The sequence below is a fragment of the Vipera berus genome (assembly GCF_964194415.1).
Source record: "Vipera berus genome assembly, chromosome: 17".
Lineage (NCBI taxonomy): Eukaryota > Metazoa > Chordata > Lepidosauria > Squamata > Viperidae > Vipera > Vipera berus.
Window position 1 is genome coordinate 1,054,339 of NC_138220.1, and position 23,283 is coordinate 1,077,621.

Consider the following 23,283-nt stretch of genomic DNA (forward strand, 5'->3'; position numbering starts at 1 on the left):
ACGTGTCCTCCCACTTGCAAATGCAGGTACAACCACGATTCACGACCACAATGGAGCCGAAAGTTCCTGTGGCTTCGCCCCATTTTACATCCTTCCTTGGCACAGTTGGACTAGATGACCTCCAAGATCCCTTCCAACTTTATTATTATTATTATTGTTATTGTTGTTGTCAAGTGAAATCACCGCAGTTCTTAACTTAGTCACCCGGTCGTTAAGCGAATCTGGCTCCCCCTGCTTGTTGACTTTGCCGGTCAGAAGGTTGCAAAAGGGGATCACGTGACCCCCGGGAGAGACTGCAACTGTCGTAAGTACAAGTCAGTTGCCAAGCGTCTGAATTTTGATCACGTGACCACCGGGGAGGCTGCGGTGGTCATTTGAAAAACGGTTGTAAATCCCTTTTTTAGTACTGTTGTAACTTCGAACCGTCACTAAACAAACCGTTGTGAGTCGAGGGCTGCCTGTACAGAGAGTCCTCGACTTAACAGCAACTGATCCCAAAGTTTCTGCTGCTAAACAAGACAATTGTGAGTTTTGCTCCATTTTACACCTTTCTTAACAGTCGCTAAGTGAATCACTGCAGTTGTTAAGTGAGGCATACGGCCGTTAAGTGAGTCTGGCTTCCCCCTTGACTTTGCTGGACAGAAGGTGGCAAAAGGCAACAACTGGCACCGCTACACTAGGAGAGGCATAATACAGGTGACAAAGAAAGAGCTTTGGGGTTATAAAACTACAATTCCCGAGATGCAATGCGTCTCGCGTGACCAGCAGCAAGGCTGCGCCTGCGCAGAACAGGCCACGGCCGGACGCAGGAAACCACGCATGCGCGCAACGTCCTTTTCACACGCACACAGAAAAGCGAGCGAGGCAGACTCGCTGAGACTCTTGCGCCTGCGCAGGGGAAGATGGAGCTCTTGGAGAAATTGCCGGAGGCCGAGGCGGCGAAGGTAAGCACGGAAAGAAGGACGAGCTTTATTTCGGACGGTTTCTGTCCGACCGGAGCACCTTCTTTCCTTTCATTTCCCCTCGGTTCGGCCATCGAACGCTCGACACTAACTGCCCATGCGCAGAACGGTTCGCAGGAATCGCTTGTTATCTGTGCGCATGCGGGCGTTCGGGGGTTAGGGTTTTTGTTTTGTTTTGTTGCGCATGCGTAGTGGGGCGTGTTACTTAGTCTCTTCCTGTAGCATCCTTGCTGTGTTGAATAGCAGAGTTGGCTAAGGGGCCTTGGAGGTCTTCTAGTCCAGCCCCCTGCTCAAGCAGTATACGCTTTCGTGCAGAATAACAATAGCACAGTTGGGAGGGACCCTGGAGGTCTTCTAGTCCAGCCCCTTACCTGTTGCATTTGCATCTCCCTTTTCCTTTTGGAGAGACGCAACTGCAACCATCATAAATACGAATCAATTGCCAAGCGCCTGAATTTTTGAGCATGGGGAGGCTGCAATGGTTGTGTGAAAAACTGTCATAAGCCACTTTTTCAGTGATGTCGTAACTTTGGATGGTCACTAAACGAACTGTTGTAAGTCACCTATACTTCTGCTGAGTTGTGGCACTTAAGAAATCATCCTATTAAAGTTTTATTTATGCCGATTTTTCTCGCAGTTCCTTCACAAAGTCGTTGATGGGCTGTGTGGCTCTGCTTTCCCGCGGCACCAGGACTATAAGGCTATTTGGAACTCAACAGAATGGATGCAGGCTCTAGAACAAACTTCCTCCTACTTCAGGAAAACTGTTGGAAAAGATCTTTCTGATGAAGAGGTATATATATATAGAAAAGTGAGACTTAATTCTGCTGGTTGAGTCCTTCGGGAATAGGGCGGTATATAAAACTAATTAAATAAATAAATTATTTCACAGAAAAAACACCTATTAAGAACATTATAAGCCAAGTTTTATTTGTGGAGAACTTGCTTGTGGGTTTTTCTATTCAGATTTGCATGTAAAATTTGCTTAGGGAACCACCGGTGCCTGTTTCAAAGTGACTTTTTTCTTCTTCTCCATTGAGTTAGTAATTACTAGAGGATTAGCTGTATTTGCAACAAGCTGGGCACGGGCGCCTTCAGTCCGAGACAAAAAGTAACACACTTGGACTGTCACAAGTGCCTTAGGATAGTTTAGTTTTTATTGGATAAGAACTACTGGTTTAATCGTTGCTCTTGTACCGCTAATTATTTCTTTTCTTTGTAGGCTGCTCGGCCATTGGCTGAGTTAAATCCCGACACTCAAAGAGCAATGCTGGCTTGTTTGAAAGCCAGGAAGCCCGATATCAGGCAAGCCCTGATTGGAAAAACAAATGCTATTTGTTCCTCCCAGCTCCTGAATTTTGACTGGCAGCTCAAGGTTAGATTTACCTTTTCATTGCTTGTCTGCATAATATTTTAGGAATCCCAAAGTCTGAGGACGATGGGAGATCCGCGAAGGACTGGCACATGAAATGCTCTGAAGCAAAAGTTGGGCAAAAACAAAAGATCCTTTCTCCGCCCCCAATTCTGTGTCTCCAGAATTACATTCCTCATTTAGTAATAAAGGCAACGGATTCCCACTTTTGACCCTGCCTAAAAATTCCACGGGAATCTGATTCGCAGCTACGTTCACCGGCACAACACGCTTAAACTCAGGAAAAAGAGGAGAGCTGTTAAATATTTCATGTTTTTTTTTCCTAAATGCAAACGAGAGTTCCCACTTACACATCCTCGGTGTTCCTCAAGACGTTAAAAAGAAGATAAAATTTTTTTTGCTAAATTTATTTTTTCTCATGGATTCTGATTTAAAAAAAAAACAAAACCCACCAGGTCTTAATTGTGTTGTGTTTGCTTTCCTTTGCAGCTTGCGCTTTCTAGCGATAAGTTGTCCATGCTCCAGATGCCGCTTTTAAACCTCGATCTGGATTTGTCTAGAGAGGGTGACCTCAAATATATCTCCGTTGAAATGAATAAAGAAGAATTACAGACACTAATAAACGCCTTGGAAGCGGCAAACAAGGTGGGTCTCTCTGCTTAACTCACTTAACAAATGTTTCACTTAGCAACATACATTTTGGGCTGCGTTGTGATTGTATGGATAGTGGGAAATACCCAACTTGATACCGAATGCTTATTTCACCCAAAACTTGAGTGATAATTCTATTTTTAATTGAAATTACTCTTCTGCATCTCCCATTTTTACTCTTATCTTTGGGGAAAGTCATTTTGTTTCATAAAGCCAATGAAAACTTACTCTTTTTCTTATGGAAGGAATTTGGTAGCCGATCCGTAGATGTTGGAAACTGTTGGGATTTTCATATAAGTGGAGACACAACTGTCCAGGCCAACAGTATCTAAAAAGGTTAAAATCATGGCAGCGGGACCAAAGTTTATTAAAACTTGTGAGTAATGAAACATCACCGTTTTAATAAGCTTCACTCCAGTTGCCACGATTCAACCTTGGGGATTGATTGAGAAGATATGGGGGCAATCAGGTCTACACAATAAAGTTTAAAATATTACAATATAGTTGAATAATGTTATTTAATGGTTTCTATCTTTTTCATTCTTTGAAGGTTGTTTTGCAACTGAAATGAGAATGAAGATGAAGAATTTTAATGGCAAGTTTAACAAGACTCAAGCTGCTAATGGGCACTAGATCGAAATCAGTTAAGTGCATTTAGGCTAAATGGCCATAGAGCAAAGCTTGGATTGTTGCAGTATATCTGGAAGGTTTTGAAGGTGCTGGAATTCATACAAACATCAGCAAACATTGTGTCAAAATTATTCAGTGCAAAAGAAAAAGATTTTTTTTCCAGTTTGCTTCGGATTTGTTAAAATATGTGTTTTGACTACCATCTGACTGTCCAGTTTGAAAGCAAAATAATTCATTTCTAACTTGCCTAAGGACAATGTTTTCTAGTAGAAACAGCTCTATCTACAAATACAAGGGCACGCCTACACTTAATTAAGTACATCAGTTTAAAAGGGACATTAGGAACACTCCCATTCACCTCAAGTGAACTTACAGCATCAGAGTAAACACTTGTAGGTGGGAAAAAAACCAATAAATGTTTCTAAAACTTGAGTATATGTGGAATGGATGAAACATAAGCTGTCAAGTATGTTGCAAAATTAATACAGTATTGAATCGTATGGGTCTAGGACAAATTGCCGCAGGGCAAGAGTTACAGTAACATCAAAGAAACGAACAGAATCATTAAAGAAAGGAGGGACAAAATGAAACATGAAAGACAATATTTTTTATTATTATTTTAAATAATTAAATTGAATTACTGAATTCTCCCATGGCCAGTTGCCTTGCAGTGAGTTTTTTTATATAAAAGGATAGAACAGCTGGAAAGTCCCAGAAAAGTTCATCTTCCTTCATGAGTTCTTGCGAACCAGAGATCGGCTTGATTTTAAGAGCTGCATTTGGATGGGGAGGACCCTGGTTTGGGGTTCATTAGCCAGCATTTAACCAGTTTTTCCTAAATCTGGGCTACTGAATTCTCTGCCTTTTGGGAAGAAGATTAATTCTTGGTTTAATTTTGGCCTCAAAAGCCTCTGACAAAGTCGCTGATGTCACGCGCAATCCTGTTGGCTGAGGTCAACGACAGGATGCGGTAATCAAAGAACATGATAACGGCATGCACACTGTTCTCTACGTGGCTTAAGTGACCGGTGCATGGTTGTCCTTCAGCCGCCTCATGTACAGCAGGCCGTCATCGCGAAGGACATCAAACTCGCAGGTCAAACAGGAAGGTCTGCGGGAGCTTAGAGATCACCCCATCGTCTGCAAACAAGGGCGAGCACGTCTCGGTGAGCACCACTTTCATTTCTTCGTGGAGCTGAGGGCTGAAATTAGATCCGGAAGGCTCTTGCGGCGTGTAGCCTCTGACGTTGAACTCCTCGGGGATACGGCTGCCGCGGACCCACTTCTGGTACTTCAGCCGGGTGGCCTCGAGGACGTGGCTGCTCTTCACGAGATCGTCCATGAAGGAAGTTGGCTTGTTGAAGTATCGGCAGCAAAAGAAGGCCACCAGCTTGCGCCACAAGAAGGGGCTTCTGGGGTTCTGACAGCAAGGTCAAATCCAGAGCCTGAAGGCTTGGGCGTGGATCTTGGGAAGGTCGCTCCGGTCCACCAGTAACTGGCAAATGTGGGCGGCTAACGCACCCCCGAAGCTGTCTCCAGAAATGATGACACGAGAGCTGTCCACCCCGTAATCTTTGGCGTGCTTCAGGAAGAAGATGGTAGACTTCAGACATTCAGCATACTGGTTTGGGTAAGGTTCCTCTGGCCCACGTCCATCCCTGAAAGAAGCAGGAAATGGCTTATGATGGGGTCCCGATCCAGTGTGGTACATTGACGAGTTCTGTCCTGGCCTCCTCCTGTAATACGGTCTTTTAAAAGATTAATCAGAAGAAAGCTGGAAGGGACTTTGGAGGTCTTCTAGTCCAACCCCCTGCTCGAGCAGGAGGCCCTAGACCAAGGGTAGGCAACCTCGGCTCTTTTATGACTCACGGACTTCAACTCCCAGAATTCCTGAGCCAGCCATGCTGAGGGGAAAGGGAGAGGTTTCCAAGCTGAGCCATGCTGGCTCAGGAATTCTGGGAGTTGAAGTCCGTGAGTCATAAAAGAGCCGAGGTGGCCTAACCCTGCCCTAGACCAATTCAATCAATGAAAATAGAGGTGGAAGCGACCTTGGAGGACTTCTAGTCTATCCCTCTGGCCAAGGCAGGAGTCCTTTAATCATCCAGGACAAGTGGCTGTCCAGTCTCCTCTTAAAAACCTCCAGTGATGAAGCGCCCACAACGTCTCAGGGCAAACGGTTCCACTGGTTAATTGTTCCCCCTTAATTCCATATATCATTTATTATTGGCCGTGGCGACTTGTCCCCCAGCGATCTGACCTTGGTGAGTTGCCCAGAGACCCCCCCAGCGTATTAAAGAGGCAAGGAGGTAACACTCACCCAACCGCCACGACTGTGGAATCCTTGGCAGCGTGACGCAGGAACCTTTCGTAGGTATCTGAAACAGGCAACAATGAGTTACGACGGAGGAGGAGGGTTCATTCCTGGAAACCACTTTCCCTGGTTTAAGCTCAGCTCCTCCAACACAATTCCCTCTTGGCCAGAGATAAAAGAGGAGAAGTTAATTTGGGGAGATTATTTCAAATCTTTGGCTGCAGAGCCAAAGTTTACAAGGCTTCCTGTAGTGAGTCAAATCGGGGGTGGGGGGGGAGGCTTTTGTGGCTCCAACTAAAAAAAAATTGGAAGCTCACAAATGAACATCGTAAGAACTATGTGAAATAATCCAGAATAAAGTCTAAATTGTTAGAAACCCAGTTCCAAGAATATGTCATTGGTTCTCAACTTGTAACAGTTTTTTTTAGCGACCGTTCAAAGTAACAACGGGACTGAAAAAAGCAAGGTGGGACCATTTCTTTACACTCGCGACCGTTGCGGCATCCCCCAGGGCCACAGGCTCAAAATTTGGACGCTTGGCAACTGACTTGTATTTATGACCGTCGCTGTGTCCCGGGGCCACGTGATCCCCTTTTGCGAAGTCAGTGGGGAAGCCAGATCAGATCGAAGGGAATTGAATGGGAGTGACAGGACGTCTTATCCAGCTGGAGAACTTTAAACTTCACTTTTACTCAAACTTTAAACTTGACTTTTACTTAAACCTCTACTTAAACATAGTGAGGGGATAATTCTCCCGAGTTAAGATTTTTCCTTTTTTTTAAATCCTTTTAGAAAGAGACTTTCAGCCTATTCCCCCCCCCCCATTCCCATTTATGAAAGAATCCTTTGGGTTTTGCTGCCCCATTCCTAGGCGGCTGCCCTGAGCAGATCTGCCCAGTTGGACGTGCCCAGTTACCACCCGGCTGTGAGATGCAGGAAAAAGAAATCTCTCACTGCCTCCGTTTCTTCCCCATCTCTTCGCCAGGGATTGGGAGGGCCGGAAGCCCCCTCCTCTTCCTCCCCCCCCCCAGCGGGGCCCTGCAGGGCTGAGCAGCAAAGGGGGCCTCGCCGGCTCAGGAAGTCGGCCAGAGAGAATGCAGAAGGCCCCGGGGAGGGACTCGGCCTTTTCCCGCCCTGCCCCGGGATAAGCGGGCACCGTTTAACCCCGGTGTATTCGTTCAGACGAGCGACCGACACGGGTTGGGAAAGGCGGGGCGGCCAAGCCTCCCTGCCGAGCCGAGTCGAACGTGCAAACCGCAACTGCAGACGGTTCCTCTCCCCTTCCTGCTTGGCCGGGGGGTTGGACTGGACGACCTCCCGAGGTCCCTTCCAGCTCCGCTATTCTGTTAGTCCCGCCCTCGGGCTACCGCCGGAGAGCGACGCATGCGCGGCAGCCGTCCAATCACGGCGGCGAACCTCACAGCCAATCCGGCCCGGCCGCTCCCCCTTCCTCGCTGCCCCGTTGCATTGTGGGAGGGGAAGGGCTGGTTCTGACGTCGCCCTCGCAGCTGCGGAGGGAAGCTCGGCCATCGTGGCTCCCACCGCCGCCCCCCGAAGCTCCGCGGCGCTCGCAAGCCCGGCCGGCCGAGGGTGAGTCCCGGGCCAAGTGGGGCGTCCCTTGCAAGAAGGGGGGTAGGAGCCCTTCCGGGATTGGGCGGGGGGGGCAGCCCCGCAAACTCGTGAGAATGGGGAATTGGCTCGGTTTCCTCCTCGCGTTTACACGCATTCTGCCCCGACTCTTGTTGCAACCCGGGGGGGAAAAAAGCGTTGCGTTGTGTTGCAACGCCCGGCACTGCGTTCGTTGGGTTCAGCAACAGGTGCCGTGTCCCCCAGGTGGGAAGCCTAGGTGTCCGACCCGACGCGTGTATCGCGTGCTCGTGTGAACGAATGCGCGGCAGACTCTGGGGACGCCCCACGGCGTTGCCTGCAACGCAGCGAGCGAACGGTCTTCCTTTGCCCGGTTAATTAATCCAACCCAGGTTATTAAACGTAGCTGGGGGGGGGGGTCTTCAAACTTGGCTTGTGGACTTCAACTCCCAGAATTCCTCAGCCAGTCACGCTGGCTGAGGAATTCTGGGAGTTGAAGTCTACAAGTCAAAAGGGCCAGGTTTGAAGACCAACCTAACGTATCTCATCCTACCTAACCTGCTGACTTGGGAGGGACAGTTAGGGAATGAGCAACACCTGGATAGTTTGATTGACGGCCACAGGTGGAGCTCGGTTGGGAGCAGGCTCTCTTTGCAGCAGGCAAATGAATTGTAATTTCTTTAAAAAAATAAATAGAATTTTTTAAATATAAAATGGAGGCCGGCAGACTTGGAACATTGGGAGACAATTCCAGGTAAGCCGGAAAGATTCCCCTCCATTTTCATGTCATTTTTAGCCGCAGAGACCTAGCACCTGCTCACCCTGGATAAAATGGAAGGCTAAAGGGCCATTTTCTATATTGTCCCCTTTTCCTGTTCAGTTTTGAAAAGCCCTGGTTTGAAAATGCAGAAATGAGATTTTTTTAAAACCCGTTGTTGTAATTTGTGGACCTGAGAATTTTGAAGCCCTTTTGGTGAATTCAGTTTGGGGAGAGTCCTAGGTGCAAATCTCTTTGAGTTATTTCATTTATTTTTATTTCTTTAGTCACCATAGAGCAGGGGTCTTCAAACTCGGCCCTTTTATGACTTGTGGACTTCAACTCCCAGAATTCCTCAGCCAGCCAGCCGTGAAAGGGCCGAATTTGAAGACCCCTGCCCTAGATCGCTTCTGCCACAGGTGAACAAGGCAGACGTCTGTGGAGATCCTCCATCATTCCAGGCCCTGGTTGTCCCAAAGGTGCTTTTTCCAAAAGGCAACTGGACTTCCTTGAAGACATTTCGCTTCTCATCCGAGAAGCTTCTTCGGTTCTGGCCGAGTACTTCCCTTCGCCACCGTTTAGGCGAGAACTGAAGAAGCTTCTCAGATGAGAAGCGAAGCGTCTTCAAGGAAGTCCAGTCGCCTCTTGAAAAAGCACCTTTGGGACGGGGGCAGAAGGGAGGGTGGGAGATTTACAAGTGGTCATTCTTTCAGCCAGATTGATGGGAATTTTGTCTTTCTCTCTCTGCAGCTTCTGTCGTGTTTAACCCAAACCTCAGTAACAACCGCCGTCCTCCGGCACATCACTGCCATCGTGCCTTATTTCAGCTTCCCCAAACAGCTACTTAAGGTAAGCTTGGTAGCAGGGCTTAAAAGTTGGATTCCCCCCGTTAAAATTTACTCAGGCTCAAGCAGCCTGGCTTCGGTCATAGATAACGGGGTCCAGGGCAAACTTCCTTTTCTTTTTTTTAATTAATTAGATTTTTACCCCACCTTTATTATTTGAATCAGTAACTCAAGGCGATGAAGATACTCAACAAGGTTTAGAAACATTGCCTTAGCAATGTCTAGTGGCAGTGAGTTCCCAAAGCTAGGTCCCCATTGTACAAACGTTGGGGCGGGGGGGCGCCATATCCCCTTGTGGGGGGGTACTTCTGGCCAGATTAGGGGCAGAGCCGGGTGGAAATCAAGTTTTAAGAGCTGAACCTTGTAGCATCTTACAGATCCTTTGTTTTGTATTCTGCAATCGCAACGGCATCGGATTCTTCAGCCCTTCTCACCCCCCAATCATTCGGGGGGGGGGTGTTGTCGTTGGGGGTGAAGACACAAGTGCCAGGCTGGAGAGGGAGGGGGGCAGGGAGAATTTCCCATCTCTTTCTCTCCCCCTTCCCCGTTTCCCCGCTTCGCTGCACCCTCATTAAAGTGATTAATAAATCCTTTCGAGTGCTTTTTTTTCCTGTCTAAATTGGATTAAAGCTTGAGGTCTCCGACTGCAGGAAGGGGCAACTCAGACAAGGCGCTCTCTGCTCCCCGGTTGTGTGTGTGTGTGTGTGTGTGTGTGTGTGTGTGTAGGTGCACACCCTCACAAGCAGCCTCGTTCTCTGCCTTTGAATGGGGGCGAGGCGAGGTCTTAGGGACGCCGCGGGAAGCTTTTGACCTGGGTCTCAGACCCTCCGGGCTTTCCAGAAACCACCTGAACAGCTTCCTTTCTGCACTGGTGTCCCCAAGAGGTGCCACAGTTGGGCCACACGGAGCCTCCCTGTGCAGAGGCAGTCTACCTCGAGATTTCAGGGGCTGGGAATAACCAGGAGAGGACAGTGATGCTCCCTTCTCTTTTTCTTCCTGTTCTCTTCTCCTTTCTCTCCCTTTCTCTCTCCCTCTCCTCCTCCCTTCCTCCTTCCTTCTCTTTCTTCCTACGTTCTTTCCTCTTTCTCTCCCTCTTTCTCTCTCTCTTTTTTACCTTCCTTCTTTCTCTTTTCCTTCCTTCCTTCCCTCCCTCCTTTTCTTTTTCTTCCTGTGTTCTTTTCTCCCTCCCCTTCCTTCCTTCTCTTCCTTCCTTCCTCGTTCTTCTTCCTTCTCTTTCCTCCCACGTTCTTCCCTTCCTCTCTCCTTTCTCTTTCTCACTTTCTCTCCCTATTTTTCTCTTTTTTCCTTCCTTGTCTTTCTCTCCCTCCCTCCCTCCTTCTTTTCTTTTTCTTCCTATTTTCTTTTCTCCCTTCTCTTTCTCTTTCTCTCTGTCCCTGTCTCTCTCTCCTTTCTTTCTCTCCTTTCTTTCTCTCTCTCCTTTTTTCTTTCTCTCCTTTCTTTCCGTTCCTCTCTCCTTCTCTTCCTTCCTCTTTCTCCTTCCCTCTTCTATCTTCTCCCTTCTCTTTCTTCCTACATTCTTCCCTTTCTCTCTCTCCCTATTTCTCTTTTTTCCTTCCTTCTTTCTCTTCCTATGTTCTTTTTTCCCTCCCCTTCATTCCTTTTCTCCCTGTCCCTTTCTCACTCTCTTTTTTCTTTCTCTCCTTTCTTTCTCTTCCTTTATTCCTTCCTTGTCTTTCTCTTTTTTCCTTCCTTCCCTCCCTCCTTGTCGTTTTCTCCGTTCTTTTTTCCCTCCCTTTCTCTCCTTCCCTTTCTCTCTTCCTCTCCCTTCCTCTTCTTCCTTCTCTTTCTTCCTACGTTCTTCCCTTCCTCTCTCCTTTCTCTTTTTCTTCCTATTTCTTTTTCCTTCCTTGTCTTTCTCTCTCTTCCTTCTTTCCCTCCTTCCTTCCTTGTCTTCTCTTTTTCTGTTCTTTTCTCTCTCTCCTTGCTCTCTCTTCCTTTCCTCCTTTTTTCTTCTACCTTTTTTCTTCCTACATTCTTCCCTTCCTCTCCTTCTTTCTCTCTTCTCTTTTTTCCTTCCTTGTTTTTCTCTCTTTTCCTTCCTATGTTCTTTTCTCCCTCCCCTTCATTCCCTTTCTCCATCCCTTTCTTTCTCTGTCTCTTTTTCTCTTCTCTTTCCTTCTCTTCCTTCTTCTCTCCCTCCCCCTTTCTCTTCCTTCCTTCCTCTTCTTCCTTCTCTTTCTTACTACATTCTTCCCTTCCTCTCTCCTTTCTCTTTTTCTCTCTCTTTTCTCCTTCCTTCCTTCCTTCCTTCCTTCCTTCCTTTGGCAGGCCCAGGAATTCTGGGAGTTGAAGTCCCCAGGTCATAAAAGGGCCACTGTTGCCCAGCTCTGCCCTGTGGGAACGTTGCCAGAGGTTTATTTATTAAATTGATTTATACAGCTGTCCATCTCCGTATATGAGTCTGCTCAGAGCAAAAATAAACGTAAATGCAAAACACGATGAGGCATAAAACACGATGCAGCAGCTGGAGAATTGCAAAACAAAATCCTCAGCCCAGCCAGGAAACCGGAGAGTTTTGTTTATTTTGAAACAGCATTTATTGGATTTTGATTTTTCTAGTTCCTTCTACGTTTTCTCCTGCTTTGGGAGGATTGTTCGGCTGAAATAGGGGATATAAGGGAAAGCAGAAAATAAATTCACACACTTTAATGGTTTTTATTTTTCTAGGTTTTTTTCTCATTTATTTTCATTTCATTTATAACACTTAGACCGTCTCCACCTAGGATAGAAAGGAGGTGTATAAATTGCAACAGCAAAATGAAACTTGTATTGCTTTAAATTGTTATTTAAAAAAAGACTCATTGTTGTTTACTTTAAAAAAGCAACAACAAACCTGTCTCTCTAGATCCAGTTTAAAAAATGGCATTCTGAAAAAAAACAGCCTCTTTTTATTTAATCGGTGCAAATCCCCAGCTTCTTCCTGTGCCTGGCACTGGAGGAAGAAGCTGATACTTTCAATCTGAATTAGGAGCGTGTCGACATAACTTGAGGAATTCCTGCACACGTTTAGACGCTGTCTTCTAAGCAAACTTCAGGTTGCAATAAATCATGCCCTTCGCTTTTGTTTTTAGCTCTTTTCTCTTGATTAAAAAGTCCAGGAATAAAAATAAAAAGCTTTTCGACCCTTGGTTGCAGAAGAACTGTTTTACATTCCCCGTGAATGCACAGAGGGACCTTACGTCACGTCCGTTCTTGTTTTTGTTTTCTGGCTGCAGAGAAAGGGAAGGAAGTGGCTGCGGACCGTGTCTCCATGAGCAGCAGTGAGGAAGAAGAGGAGGAAGGAGAAGATGAAGTGGACGACGAGGAAGAAGATGAGGAGAATCGGAGCGATTCAGACGGTAAGAATTAAGAGGCTTCCTGGCCGCTTTCCGTGTGCAGCAAAAGGGGATTGCGGAGTTTCCGAGACCCACCACAGCCTGTCCTGCTCTCCCGCAGAGCCATCCTTTCCCTAATGGCCTTTCAATCTTAGACCGCCATCTTCTCTCTTGAACTGCTAGGAAAAAACACAAACAGAACAGGTGTAGCTGGCTCTAGGACAACTCACCGTGGCTCATTTGCGTTTCAATCACTTCTTTCAGTGCCATTGTAACTTTGGTCATTAATAGGTCGAGGACTGCCTGTGCGTGGGAGGGCTGGGCCAGGGACACCAGCCCCTGAAGCCCCCCAGGGGCTCAGTGGAGGGTCTCAAAGCAGGATCAAGGCCGGTGGGAGAGGCGTAGGGGGTGTCGCAGTGAACACCCCCACCCTCGGCCCCCAAACTCCCAAAGAGTACCCCTCCAGAGGGACATATGCAGGCAATTGTGCCTTTGCGTTCTCTTTCTTATTAATTCCAGAAAATTATTTGCAGAATCCAAAATTTAAGGGCTCCAATTTTGTACCGCTTCCCTCCCAGCTCTGCAGCTTATTAAAATTTATATTTTACCCATCTCTCCCGTCTTATGCCCCCCCCTTGCAGACAATACATTAATTAGCACCCAGCTGCCCTTTCTGCCCCCCCTTGTCCCCAATGAGGTTGGATTGACACCAAGTCTTTCTTTCCTTCTCCAGCAGGCGAGAAGGCCACGCCTCAACGGAGGAAACCTCGGGCAGAGTTGCAACAGCTGGCACAAGGAGAGGACCTGGTGGAAGACTTGGATTTTTCTGATGGAGACTGACGGATGGACAGACTGGAGGGTTGGGGTATCTGAGGAAGGGGCTGCATTGTTCCAGCTGGCTGAGAAGCCGAATTTGTGCACTGGAGGGACAGGCCAGAAAATTGGTCAGCCGGCAGGGCAGCCTTAAAAAGCCTGTGCCCCATGGCTGCAAAAACTGCCTCTTTCGAATAATGTGGGTTCTTAAAACCATCTCAAAATAAAACCTTAAAACCATCTCAAAAAAGAAAAAAGAGGCCAGCCTTCAATGCTGCCCCTTCCTCTTCTGGAGACGCAGAGATGAAGATCAACTTCCCACCGCAGTTGCAGCCGGAACACTTTTACAGACCATTTTCTTTTTTAAAGACTTGGCTCTTTTTTGGACCAAACCCAGCAGGAAGAGCTGGACGGGACAGCACAGTGCATGCTTTGAATCCACCACCCCCCAATTCCCCCCAATGTTTATTTCTGTATGGGAAGGGAAGGTTTGCGTTGGTTCTCGGCTTGTAAAAACAGCCTGTTGTCGATTTCTTTCAAACGCCTGGATCTCTTTGCACTGAAACTGCAGCGGGCAAAACGGCTGCATCCCGATGGAGAAACGTTTTTCCCTGCAGCTTTCACTGCATTGCGACCTTTTTTCACCCCACCTGTGGTGCCCACCAGGAACTGAGACCCACACACTTGTTTTTTGAGGTCACCTGACAGAACAGATCTAGGATAAGGAGATAGCAAATCTTATCATTGGTTGGGAGGGGATTCCCCCAATGTAGCCAGGATATCTCTGTAATTTGCAAGTTAGGTAAAGGAGTCTTATGTCTTCAGCTTGGCTAAAGAACCATGTTTTGTGGTTTATGGAGATGCACTTGAAATGCAAGCCCTTTGTGGTACATTTGGTCCCCATAAATCTGAAAACATGGCTGCTCTAGCTTTTTAAACTGGATGGGAGGGCGAAGGCATAACGGCTGTTAGCTTTTGCCTTGGTTAAAGACTACGGATGTCTGGTAGGATTGTGTAGATTCGGGTTGTAGGACAAAGTTGAGGTGTCAGAAGAACTTGGATCAGGGTTTTTTAACCTTAACTTGATGTGTGGACTTCAAATTCCAGAACTCGTGAGTGTTGAAACCCACACATCTTGCTAAGGGGGAGAAACCCTGATCTCCAGGGTCATGCAAACCCACCAGGTATGTCAAGAACTGAACTCTTGCTTTCAGAAAGCCAAACGGCTCTTGGAAGGCTGGACTTCAGTTCCCAGAAATAGGCAGCTTTTAGAACACACTGGGAGTTGAAGCCTGCCCATTGAAAGATGCAAATTTCAAAGGGATGAGTTTTAGCTCCCGGAAATCTTAGCAATCCTAGGCTAGATAAGTTTTAAGGATTGAGGTCCCCTTCCCACCCACCCGCCCCCCAATTCCCAAGGACACCAGATGGCTGCGACTTAATTTCCAGCTCTCTCCAGCACATGGACTGGACTCTGATCTCCAGGGTCATGTAAACCCACCAGGTATGTCAAGAACTCAACTCTTGCTTTCAGAAAGCCAAACGGCTCTCGGAAGGCTGGACTTCAGTTCCCAGAAATAGGCAGCTTTTAAAACACTTTGGGAGTTAAAGCTTGCCCATTGAAAGATGCAAATTTCAAAGGGATGGGTTTTAGCTCCCGGAATTAATTTAATTTAGCTCCTGCGACTTAATCTCCAGAGTCTCCAGCACATGGACTGGAGAATTCTGGAAACTGAAGTTCGCTAATCTTGGAGATGGCTCCATGCTGTCTTGGTGGGGCATCCCAGTTCTGAATTCTAGGACTTGGGGATTCTGCCAATCTGGGAGATAAATCCCATGAAAGGTAAGTGGTGAGTCTCTAACTCTTAATTCTGTTAGGAATTCTGGAGTTTGCAGTCCCCCAATCCAGGAGACAGGTCAATGTCCTGTAGATGATGGGTCTCCAATTCTTCAGAATTCTGGGACTTGGGAGTCTTCCATCACAGGGCATAGGATACCCTAGTTCCTACAATGCCAGGTGGGTGCCATTCAATCTCTGGTGTTCTCCAGCACACAGACTGGAGAATTCTGGGAATTGAAGTTCAATCTTGGAGGTACAAGTCCCAGGTCTTCTAGGTGGGCTTCCACAGGATTCTGCCAAAAATTCTTACACCAAGGAAACGCCACATCTGAATGGGAAACCTTCAATTCCCAGAACAACCTTGGGGTGTAGCGTTACGGGGAATGAAGTTAACTTCCCATCCAGATGGGAAGGCAAACAGATGGAAGGTAAACGGGTGGAACCCAGACTTCTCCAGTTTATGTCTGCATTCTGGGAATTTTAAAGTCCAACGTAGAATTTCTGAGAGAGCTTTGGACCCCAGAATGCTTGGCAACGTAGCTGGATAATTCTGGGAAATAAGATCATCCATGTTGGGGTGTCATTCTTCATACTTAAAGACGTTTTGGGGCTGAGGTCCACTTATTTGGGATGCGCAGAACTTGGGTTCCTTTGAGCTGTGAGATTGCAAATCCCCACAGCTACAAATGTACAGGAATTGAAGTTCTTTAAGCCATCCCCCCCCCCGAAATGGGTGCACCTCAGCCCTGAAGCCTTGGGGGTCTCCAGTAGGTCTCAGCCTTGGCAGGCTTAAAGATGGGTGGACTTCAGCCTTAGTTGAAAGTCTACCCAACTTAACACTTGTCAAAGTTGAGAAAAGCTGTTGTAGAATCTCAACCCCGCCCCAATCTCCCCAGCAACTGGGCAGGTGAGCCAGAAAACAGGTGTGTCTTGAGGTAAGTCTGCAGTTCCTCCCTTGGTCTAAGTAGACATGCACAATGTGTCCAAAATAGGGGCCTCTTGGCTCCAAGACCTCGGCACTTAATTTCAATAATACACTTGTGCATGCCTAGTTGTAGCAAGGGCTGCACAGAGGGCACAAGCTCTGTGCATGGTGGGTCCTGCCCTGGAAGGCTGGAGGGGGGTGGAAAAAGGGTCGGGGGGGGCCAGCCCTGGTCCAAGGGGAGGCTGGCGAGGAGGCCCTGGGGAGGTCTGGGGCGTCCAAGCCCCCTGGGGCAGCCTCAGGCATCCCAGGGCCTCTCTAGCCAGCTCCTCTTGCGCCACGGTTGAAGTCGAGGGTCTTGGTGGGGGCTGGGGGAGGCTGAGAGGTCGGGGCAGGGCGGAGGGCGGCTGCCAAGGTCCTTGGCTCTGGGGGGGGCATTTTGCCCACTTCAAGCCAAAGACATTGGCAAGCTGCTCTCTCTGCGCCCCCCCCCTGAGCCTCCCTCAGCCCCCACCAATGCCTTTGGCTTCAATCCTGGCCTAGAGGGGGCCTTGGGGGGAGGGGAGGTCCTGGGAGGGGGGGGAACCTCCCCCCTCCTCCCAGGATCTCCCCTCCCCCCAAGGCCCGCTCTAGGCCAGGATTGAAGCCAAAGGGGGGGTAGGGGAGGGGGGTGGGAGGGGTGGGTTGGGGGGGTGGGAGGGGAGGGGGAGGGTGTGGGTGGGAGGGTGGGGAACCAGAGGGGGGGTGTACTTCTTGTTTTCTTGACCTCTAATAAAGATTGTGAAAAGTGCAGCATCCTGCCTCTTTCTTTCCCCTCCCACCCGCCCACCCTCCCCCCCACCCTCCCTCCCCACCCCCCACCCTCCCACCTCCCCCCCATTTCCCTCCCTCCTCTTGGTTCCCCTCCCCATCTTTGGCCTCAAGGGGTGCCCGAGGTAGGGAGGGGCAGGCCCTGGGTGCCCCCCCAGGCCTGCCAGGGTGGATGGGGCATCTTCCCAGGGCTCCCCTCCTCTTCCCCTCCCTCCCTCCACCCCAGGAGGGCTGCTGGGGGCTAAGGGGAGGTGGGGAGAGCCCTGGAAGGAGGTTGGAGGCTTGGGGGGGATCTCCTTGCCAAACACCCCATCTCTTTCCCTTCCCAGCTCCCTTGGTGCCATCTGGCAGGGACCCCGTGGGTGGCAAAGACTCAGGAGGGAAAGGGAGGCCCGGAGGGGGGGGAATGGGCAGGCTCTCCCCAACATTTAAAGGGAGGAGTTTGTGCCTGCCAATGCCCCCCCTTCACCCCAGGGCCTCCCATTCCCTCCTTTGCCCGTGCCTGCACCCGTGGCACCAGGGGAGTTGGGAAGGGGAGAGGAAGGGGTGTTGGCAAGGAGCCCTGGCAAGGAGCCACCCCGTCAGCCTCCAACCTCCTTCCAGGGCTCTCCCCACCTCCGCCTAGCCCCCAGCAGCCCTCCTGGGACGGAGGGAGGGAGGGGAAGAGGAGGGGAGCCCTGGGAAGATGCCCCATCCACCCTGGCAGGCTTGGGGGGGCACCCAGGACCTGCCCCTCCCTGCCTCGGGCACCCCTTGGGGCCAAAGATGGGGGGGCCAAGAGGAGGGAGGGAAATGCAGGTGCTGGGAAGATTGGGAGGGGGCAGGCAGGCCAGGTGTTTGGAGGGCTGAGTCTGCCTCTCTAAGACCCTGGCCTGCCTGTCCCCCCTCCTCCTTCCCAGCACCTGTACCCTCCACCCCCAACTTACCTGTTCTTACCTGTTCTCCGTGTCCTTTGCCGTCTGGTGGGGTTCCCACAGCCGGTACCATCCCATACTTACCCGCTTTGGTCTAAGCTGGCTCAGACCAAGTAACTTGGGCTGTGTGTACCCACCACCCTCTCCCCCAATACTTTAATGTTCCCTGTCCCCAGGAATCTAAGTCCTGAAGGATGCACCCCGACAGCTACCTATTTCAATTGCTTTGCTGGAAACCCTTAATTTTAAAGCAATGGATACTTTGACATGAAGCTAAGGTCCCACTGAGCTATCTTGGCTTAAGTGTGGTTTCTGTTAAAAATGCACCAGGGGAGGGGAAAAAAAGACTGCAGGGGTGTTTTAAAAGTTTGGCCCCTGCATTCTTTTTTCCACTGAAATGGCCAAGCACACACACACACACACACACAGACATACACACACAAACACAAGTTGGTTGAGAGCTGGCAAGGGCTCCATGTTAACTCCTGGGTGTACATACCAGGGAAAATGTGAAATTCCATATCCTCACCCAGGCTGCCCTGCCTTTTTTAAATACCAAACCCTGCGTTCTTTGTGCACAAAAGCCAATTAAACTGGAGCATATCTCTGTGTTGTATGCGCACACAGACACACACAGAGAATGTAGCTCAGGGTTGAACTCAAGTCCCTGGTGCTCTCCGAGTTTGGTTTTCTTGCAGACGTTTCATTATCCAACTAGGTAACATCATCCATGCACTAAAGAGGTTACCTAGTTGGGTAATGAAACATCTCCAAGGCAACAACCTCAGAGGATACCAAGACACACACTCTCTCTCTCTCATACACACAAAAACACACACACAAAAGTTGGTTGAGAGCTGGCAAGGGCTCCATGTTAACTCCTGGGTGTGGATACCAGGGAAAATGTGAAATTCCATATCCTCACCCAGGCTGCCCTGCCTTTTTTAAATACCAAACCCTGCGTTCTTTGTGCACAAAAGCCAATTAAACTGGAGCATATCTCTGTGTTGTATGCGCACACAGACACACACAGAGAATGTAGCTCAGGGTTGAACTCAAGTCCCTGGTGCTCTCCGAGTTTGGTTTTCTTGCAGACGTTTCATTATCCAACTAGGTAACGTCATCCATGCACTAAAGAGGTTACCTAGTTGGGTAATGAAACATCTCCAAGGCAACAACCTCAGAGGATACCAAGACACTCACTCTCACTCTCACTCTCACTCTCTCTCTCTCTCTCTCTCTCTCTCTCTCTCTCTCTCTCATACACACAAAAACACACAAACGTTGGTTGAGAGCTGGCAAGGGCTCCATGTTAACTCCTGGGTGTGGATACCAGGGAAAATGTGAAATTCCATATCCTCACCCAGGCTGCCCTGCCTTTTTTAAAAAAAACAAAGCAAAACCCTGCATTCTTTGTGCATAAAAGCCAATTAAAATGGAGAATATCTCTGTGTTGTATGCACACACAGACACACACAGAGAGAATGTAGCTCAGGGTTGAACTCAAGCCCCTGGTGCTCTCCGAGTTTGGTTTTCTTGCAGACGTTTCGTTACCCAACTGGGTAACCTCATCCATGCACTAATGAGGTTACCTACTTGGGTAATGAAATGTCTGCAAGGCAGCAACCTCAGAGGGCACCAAGACACACAGTCTCAGTCTCAAACACACACACACACACACACACACACACACACACACTTTGAAATCTGGCAAGGGCTCCATGTTAAGTCCTGGGTGTGGATTCCAGGGAAAATGTGCAATTCCATATCCTCACCCAGGCTGCCCTGCCTTTTTTAAAAAAAACAAAGCAAAACCCTGCATTCTTTGTGCACAAAAGCCAGTTAAAATGGAGAATATCTCTTGTGTTGTATGCGCACACAGACACACACAGAGAGAATGTAGCTCAGGGTTGAACTCAAGTCCCTGGTGCTCTCCGAGTTTGGTTTTCTTGCAGACGTTTTGTTATCCAACTAGGTAACGTCATCCATGCACTAATGAGGTTACCTAGTTGGGTAATGAAATGTCTCCAAGGCAGCAACCTCAGAGGGCATTAAGAGACACAGTCTCAGTCTCAAACACACACACACACACACACACACACACACACACACACACATCCAGAAGGGAAGCACTGGGATCCCCCCAAGTACAATATCCTACCTGTTTGTTTCTGTCTTTTTCCTAACAACTCCTTGGGCAGCTAATCTGCTGCTGATGGACTTCTAAGGAGCAAATGCCTAGAAAGGGCAGGATGGGGACAAGCAATAAAAGCAACACGATGCACACCAAAGATAGAAACAGAAAGTCAAAGAAAAAGAAAGAAGGTAGTCCACAGGACTGGCTGTGTCGTATCATCCAAAAAATAAAAAATAAACATGGAGCGGAGTTCAGACGCTGGATCGCTTCGTCTTTGGTATTACTTCAAAAGCTGCCTTCCGGTGGAGGGTGGGCGAAGCTCCGCGGGAGGCGGGTTGTAATCCGTGGGCCGCACGCCAGGCAGGTGGAGTGGGAAAGCCACCGGGAAGCTGGCCATATACAACACCCGGCCCACCCTCTTGGCTACCTGGAGAAAAAACAGCAAGAAAAGGGGAAATGAGGCACCCGCACACAGCAGCAGCAAGAGGCATTAAAAAACGGGTGGATGTTTCGATTTTGACAAGCAAAATGCACGGGCAAGAAGTCAGATTCACTTAAGAACTGTGGCAAGAACAGCGATAAAATGGGGCAAAACTCAAATGTGTCACAACAAATGTTGAGAACTATCACAAATGTTGAGAGCTATCTCTGTTTACCGTAAGGAAAGCTTGTATCCTACCTAGCCTGTTCCATCAGCTGCCTGTCTACGTTCAGGGACCTGGCTTTTCTTTCTTTAGAGCCGCACCGGAAAATGGGATTTCTCCCACTTTGCCAGGCCAGCTAAAAGCCCGGAAGCCAAGTTTCCCAGCCTTAAGGCTCCTGCAAACCTGGGCAAGAGATTCCCTCCTCCGCAATGCTAGCCGGGGTTTTAAGCTGCACTTTCTCTGGGCGCCCTTCTCATGTTTGGAAGACTGTCTGGCTGCTTCCTAGTTTTTGCATTCTGTCGGGTTTCATTCGCCAGCGCATGGCCGGAGAAAAGTAAAACAATAAAGAAACCCAAAGAGTTAAACTGGACTGAACTTCGGGGCTCAATAGAAAGAAACCATAAAGAAACCCTAAACTTAGTAGCTTGCCTCGGTTTACGATCCCTGGTTGACGGCTCAGCACAGGGAGGGCAAAGCAGCCTCTTTCCCCCTCGGCAACTCCGCCTGTGCCGAGGTGGAAGGACCCAAACCAGGATTTGAACTCCGAACCCCGCTGAGAAACCCACCAGGGAGCCCCCTCGTCCCCCCGGCAGGAGAGGCGGAGGGAAGCCCGGCTGGCAAAGCTACACGTGTCCGGCTTCCCCTCTCAGGAGCCCCGCCGGCTGCGCTCGCACGACCTGCCCGACCCGGGTCCGGGATTCCCCGCTTCTCGCTCGGCCCCAACGCCCCCCCCTCCGTTGCTAGGGCAGCTCAGGCGGACCAGCACCATGGGGCCGGTAGTCCGGCACTCCGTAACGAAGGGCCTCCCGGACCTCACCTCCTTTGCCGGGCTCGGGTCCCCCGGCAGCTTCTCCCCCCGACGCGGCTCCCCAACTGCGGCCTCCGCCACGCCGCAAAATGGCCGCCCAGGCCAGGCCCAACTGGAGAGCGGCTGCCCTGCTCCTCCCACTTCCGGTTCCGGAGGGAGGGGAACTTCCGGGAGGGCTCGCGAAGGCCGGGGTGAAAAAAAGCCTAGGCGAGCTACCATAGAGCTCCGCAAAGAGCTCTGTGATTAAAGAATGAATCCTTACTATTCTTCTCCCCTAATTCCGTGAGCGAAAATAAGGAACGAAAGAGAGGCCTTACTAAAACGATGCCTGAGACGAACCACGTCTGGCGCAAACGGAACTTCCGTTGTTGAGCGATTCCCAACAGGAAGTGACGTTACGGCATCCTGGACGACCAAAAGGACGCTCTGCGCTTTGCGGCTTCGCTTCTCGGTGTCCCGATCCAAGGCAAAAGGCCTACGACGGCCCCAATGTTAATGCTATGGGACGGGAAACCCTGCCCTCCTGTGGTTAAACCGGGTATTGCGGCCGCCGCATTTTAACGTTATTATTTTGTATCTTTATTATTAGCGCTTTATTAATATTAATAGGGCGACGGGTGGGTCACAGGCGCAGAATAAAATGCCCTAATATTAATAAGATTTTATTAACAAAGAATAATAATCTTAAAACACTATTTAAAAGGATTTTCTTTGTTTAGCTGCTACACCGGCCTGGACCACAGGAGGGCACTGTTTTCCGTACCTTAGCGATGGCGGTATTGAGGCCGTCGAAAATTCCTGCCTAGAACGTCGCCGCGAAAGGAAGTTGGAGGATGACTAAGAAGCACGGACAGGAAGTCGGCCATAATGGAAAGGTCGTTTTTCAAAGGCCCTGTGGGACGGCAGATTTGAGCGGACAGGAAGTCCGCCATGCGGAGGTCTTTGAAAGGAAGTTAGTGGAATGTTTAAAAAGGACCGGAAGTCAGACATGATGGAAAGGTCCAGAGCGACGGCCGATATCGACGGACAGGAAATCCGCCGGGCCGAGATCTCTCGGAGACGATGGACATGCGCAGAAGGCCGACAGGAGCCGCTCGTCCCATTCGGAGAAGCGTAGAGTGGCGACGCTCTGCGCTTTCGTGCTTCGCTTCTCGGTGTCCCATCCTAGGCAAAAGGCCTACGGGGGCATCAATACTAATGCGATGGGACGGAAAAGCGTGCCCTCCTGTGGTCGAACCGGGTATTGCGACCACCAAAAAGAAATACACCTTTTAAATAGGATTTTAAGGTTATTATTCTCCATCTTTATTCTTTTTTTTATTAAAGAGTTTTACAAAAACAAAATTTTACAATATATCCCCAAATCCCTCCCACCCCAAACCCGACCACTTCCCCCCCGCACTTCCCAGAGCTAAATACAAGATTATAGTTACAATAATCATATTCTAAATAAAAAGTATGCATAATATACAATTAACCAAATTCATAATATGCTTTAACTCCCCTTTAACATAACTACAAACAAAGTACCAATAACAATATCCCACTAAAATCTACTCATAAGCTAAATGGAACTTTTTAGTCCCATATTTGTTCTGAATATAATTTATCCATCTCCTCCAAACTGAAATATATCTTTCCTGTGAATGATCTTTCAAATAAGCAGAAATCTTAGACATTTCCGCAAGATTCGAAACTTTAAACACCCATTCTTCTACAGTGGGCAAACTATCCTTCTTCCAATATTGTCCCACCAGTAACCGTGCTGCCGTTATCATATTCAACATCAAGTTAGTTTCTTTAACATCACAATCTACAACAATACCCAATAAAAAGAATTGCGGAGAAAACTTTATCTTTCTCTTAAAAATCTTTTGAATGTTCCACCAAATTTTGATCCAAAAAGCTTTTATATTTCTACAAGTCCACCACATGTGAAAATAGG

At 48.7% G+C, this 23,283-nt stretch overlaps 2 protein-coding genes and 1 pseudogene across 5 annotated transcripts; 2 read left to right on the plus strand and 1 right to left on the minus strand.

The window, feature by feature from the left end:
* The first annotated feature begins 804 nt into the window (after positions 1-804).
* On the plus strand, positions 805-4,270 carry COMMD8 (COMM domain containing 8). The gene is made up of 5 exons (XM_081341390.1): positions 805-944; positions 1,600-1,755; positions 2,185-2,337; positions 2,824-2,979; positions 3,536-4,270. The coding sequence occupies exons 1-5, from the start codon at positions 903-905 to the stop codon at positions 3,554-3,556; spliced, it is 528 nt and encodes a 175-aa protein (XP_081197516.1). The 5' UTR covers positions 805-902; the 3' UTR covers positions 3,557-4,270.
* Positions 4,271-4,516: 246 nt separating this feature from the next.
* LOC308675739 (arylacetamide deacetylase-like 3) lies at positions 4,517-7,266 on the minus strand (annotated as a pseudogene). The gene is made up of 3 exons (XR_014028819.1): positions 7,182-7,266; positions 5,933-5,990; positions 4,517-5,273 (listed from the first exon to the last, which is right to left on the minus strand). The product of XR_014028819.1 is annotated as an arylacetamide deacetylase-like 3 (transcript).
* A 120-nt stretch (positions 7,267-7,386) lies between these two features.
* Positions 7,387-13,492, plus strand: LOC308675819 (uncharacterized protein). Of its 3 annotated transcripts, XR_014028217.1 has the most exons (4): positions 7,387-7,516; positions 9,021-9,119; positions 12,352-12,474; positions 13,184-13,492. XR_014028217.1 is itself a non-coding variant. In XM_081341388.1 (2 exons), the coding sequence occupies exon 1, from the start codon at positions 10,090-10,092 to the stop codon at positions 11,440-11,442; it is 1,353 nt and encodes a 450-aa protein (XP_081197514.1). In that variant the 5' UTR covers positions 9,742-10,089; the 3' UTR covers positions 11,443-12,474; positions 13,184-13,492. The 3 variants fall into 3 exon arrangements, 2 of the variants coding, with proteins under 2 accessions (XP_081197514.1, XP_081197515.1); XM_081341388.1 differs by lacking the exons at positions 7,387-7,516; positions 9,021-9,119 and having other exon boundaries at positions 9,742-12,474; XM_081341389.1 differs by lacking the exons at positions 7,387-7,516; positions 9,021-9,119 and having other exon boundaries at positions 9,742-12,474; positions 13,187-13,492.
* Positions 13,493-23,283: the final 9,791 nt, after the last annotated feature.

What these genes read in the sequence shown, in the direction of transcription:
- LOC308675819 (XM_081341388.1), top strand. Translation starts at nt 10,090, where the DNA reads ATGCTCCCTTCTCTTTTTCTTCCTGTTCTCTTCTCCTTTCTCTCCCTT.
- COMMD8 (XM_081341390.1), top strand. Translation starts at nt 903, where the DNA reads ATGGAGCTCTTGGAGAAATTGCCGGAGGCCGAGGCGGCGAAG. An exon ending in CGGAGGCCGAGGCGGCGAAG is followed by an intron (nt 945 to 1,599) that starts GTAAGCACGGAA and finishes TTTTTCTCGCAG; the next exon opens with TTCCTTCACAAAGTCGTTGA. An exon ending in AAGATCTTTCTGATGAAGAG is followed by an intron (nt 1,756 to 2,184) that starts GTATATATATAT and finishes TTTTCTTTGTAG; the next exon opens with GCTGCTCGGCCATTGGCTGA.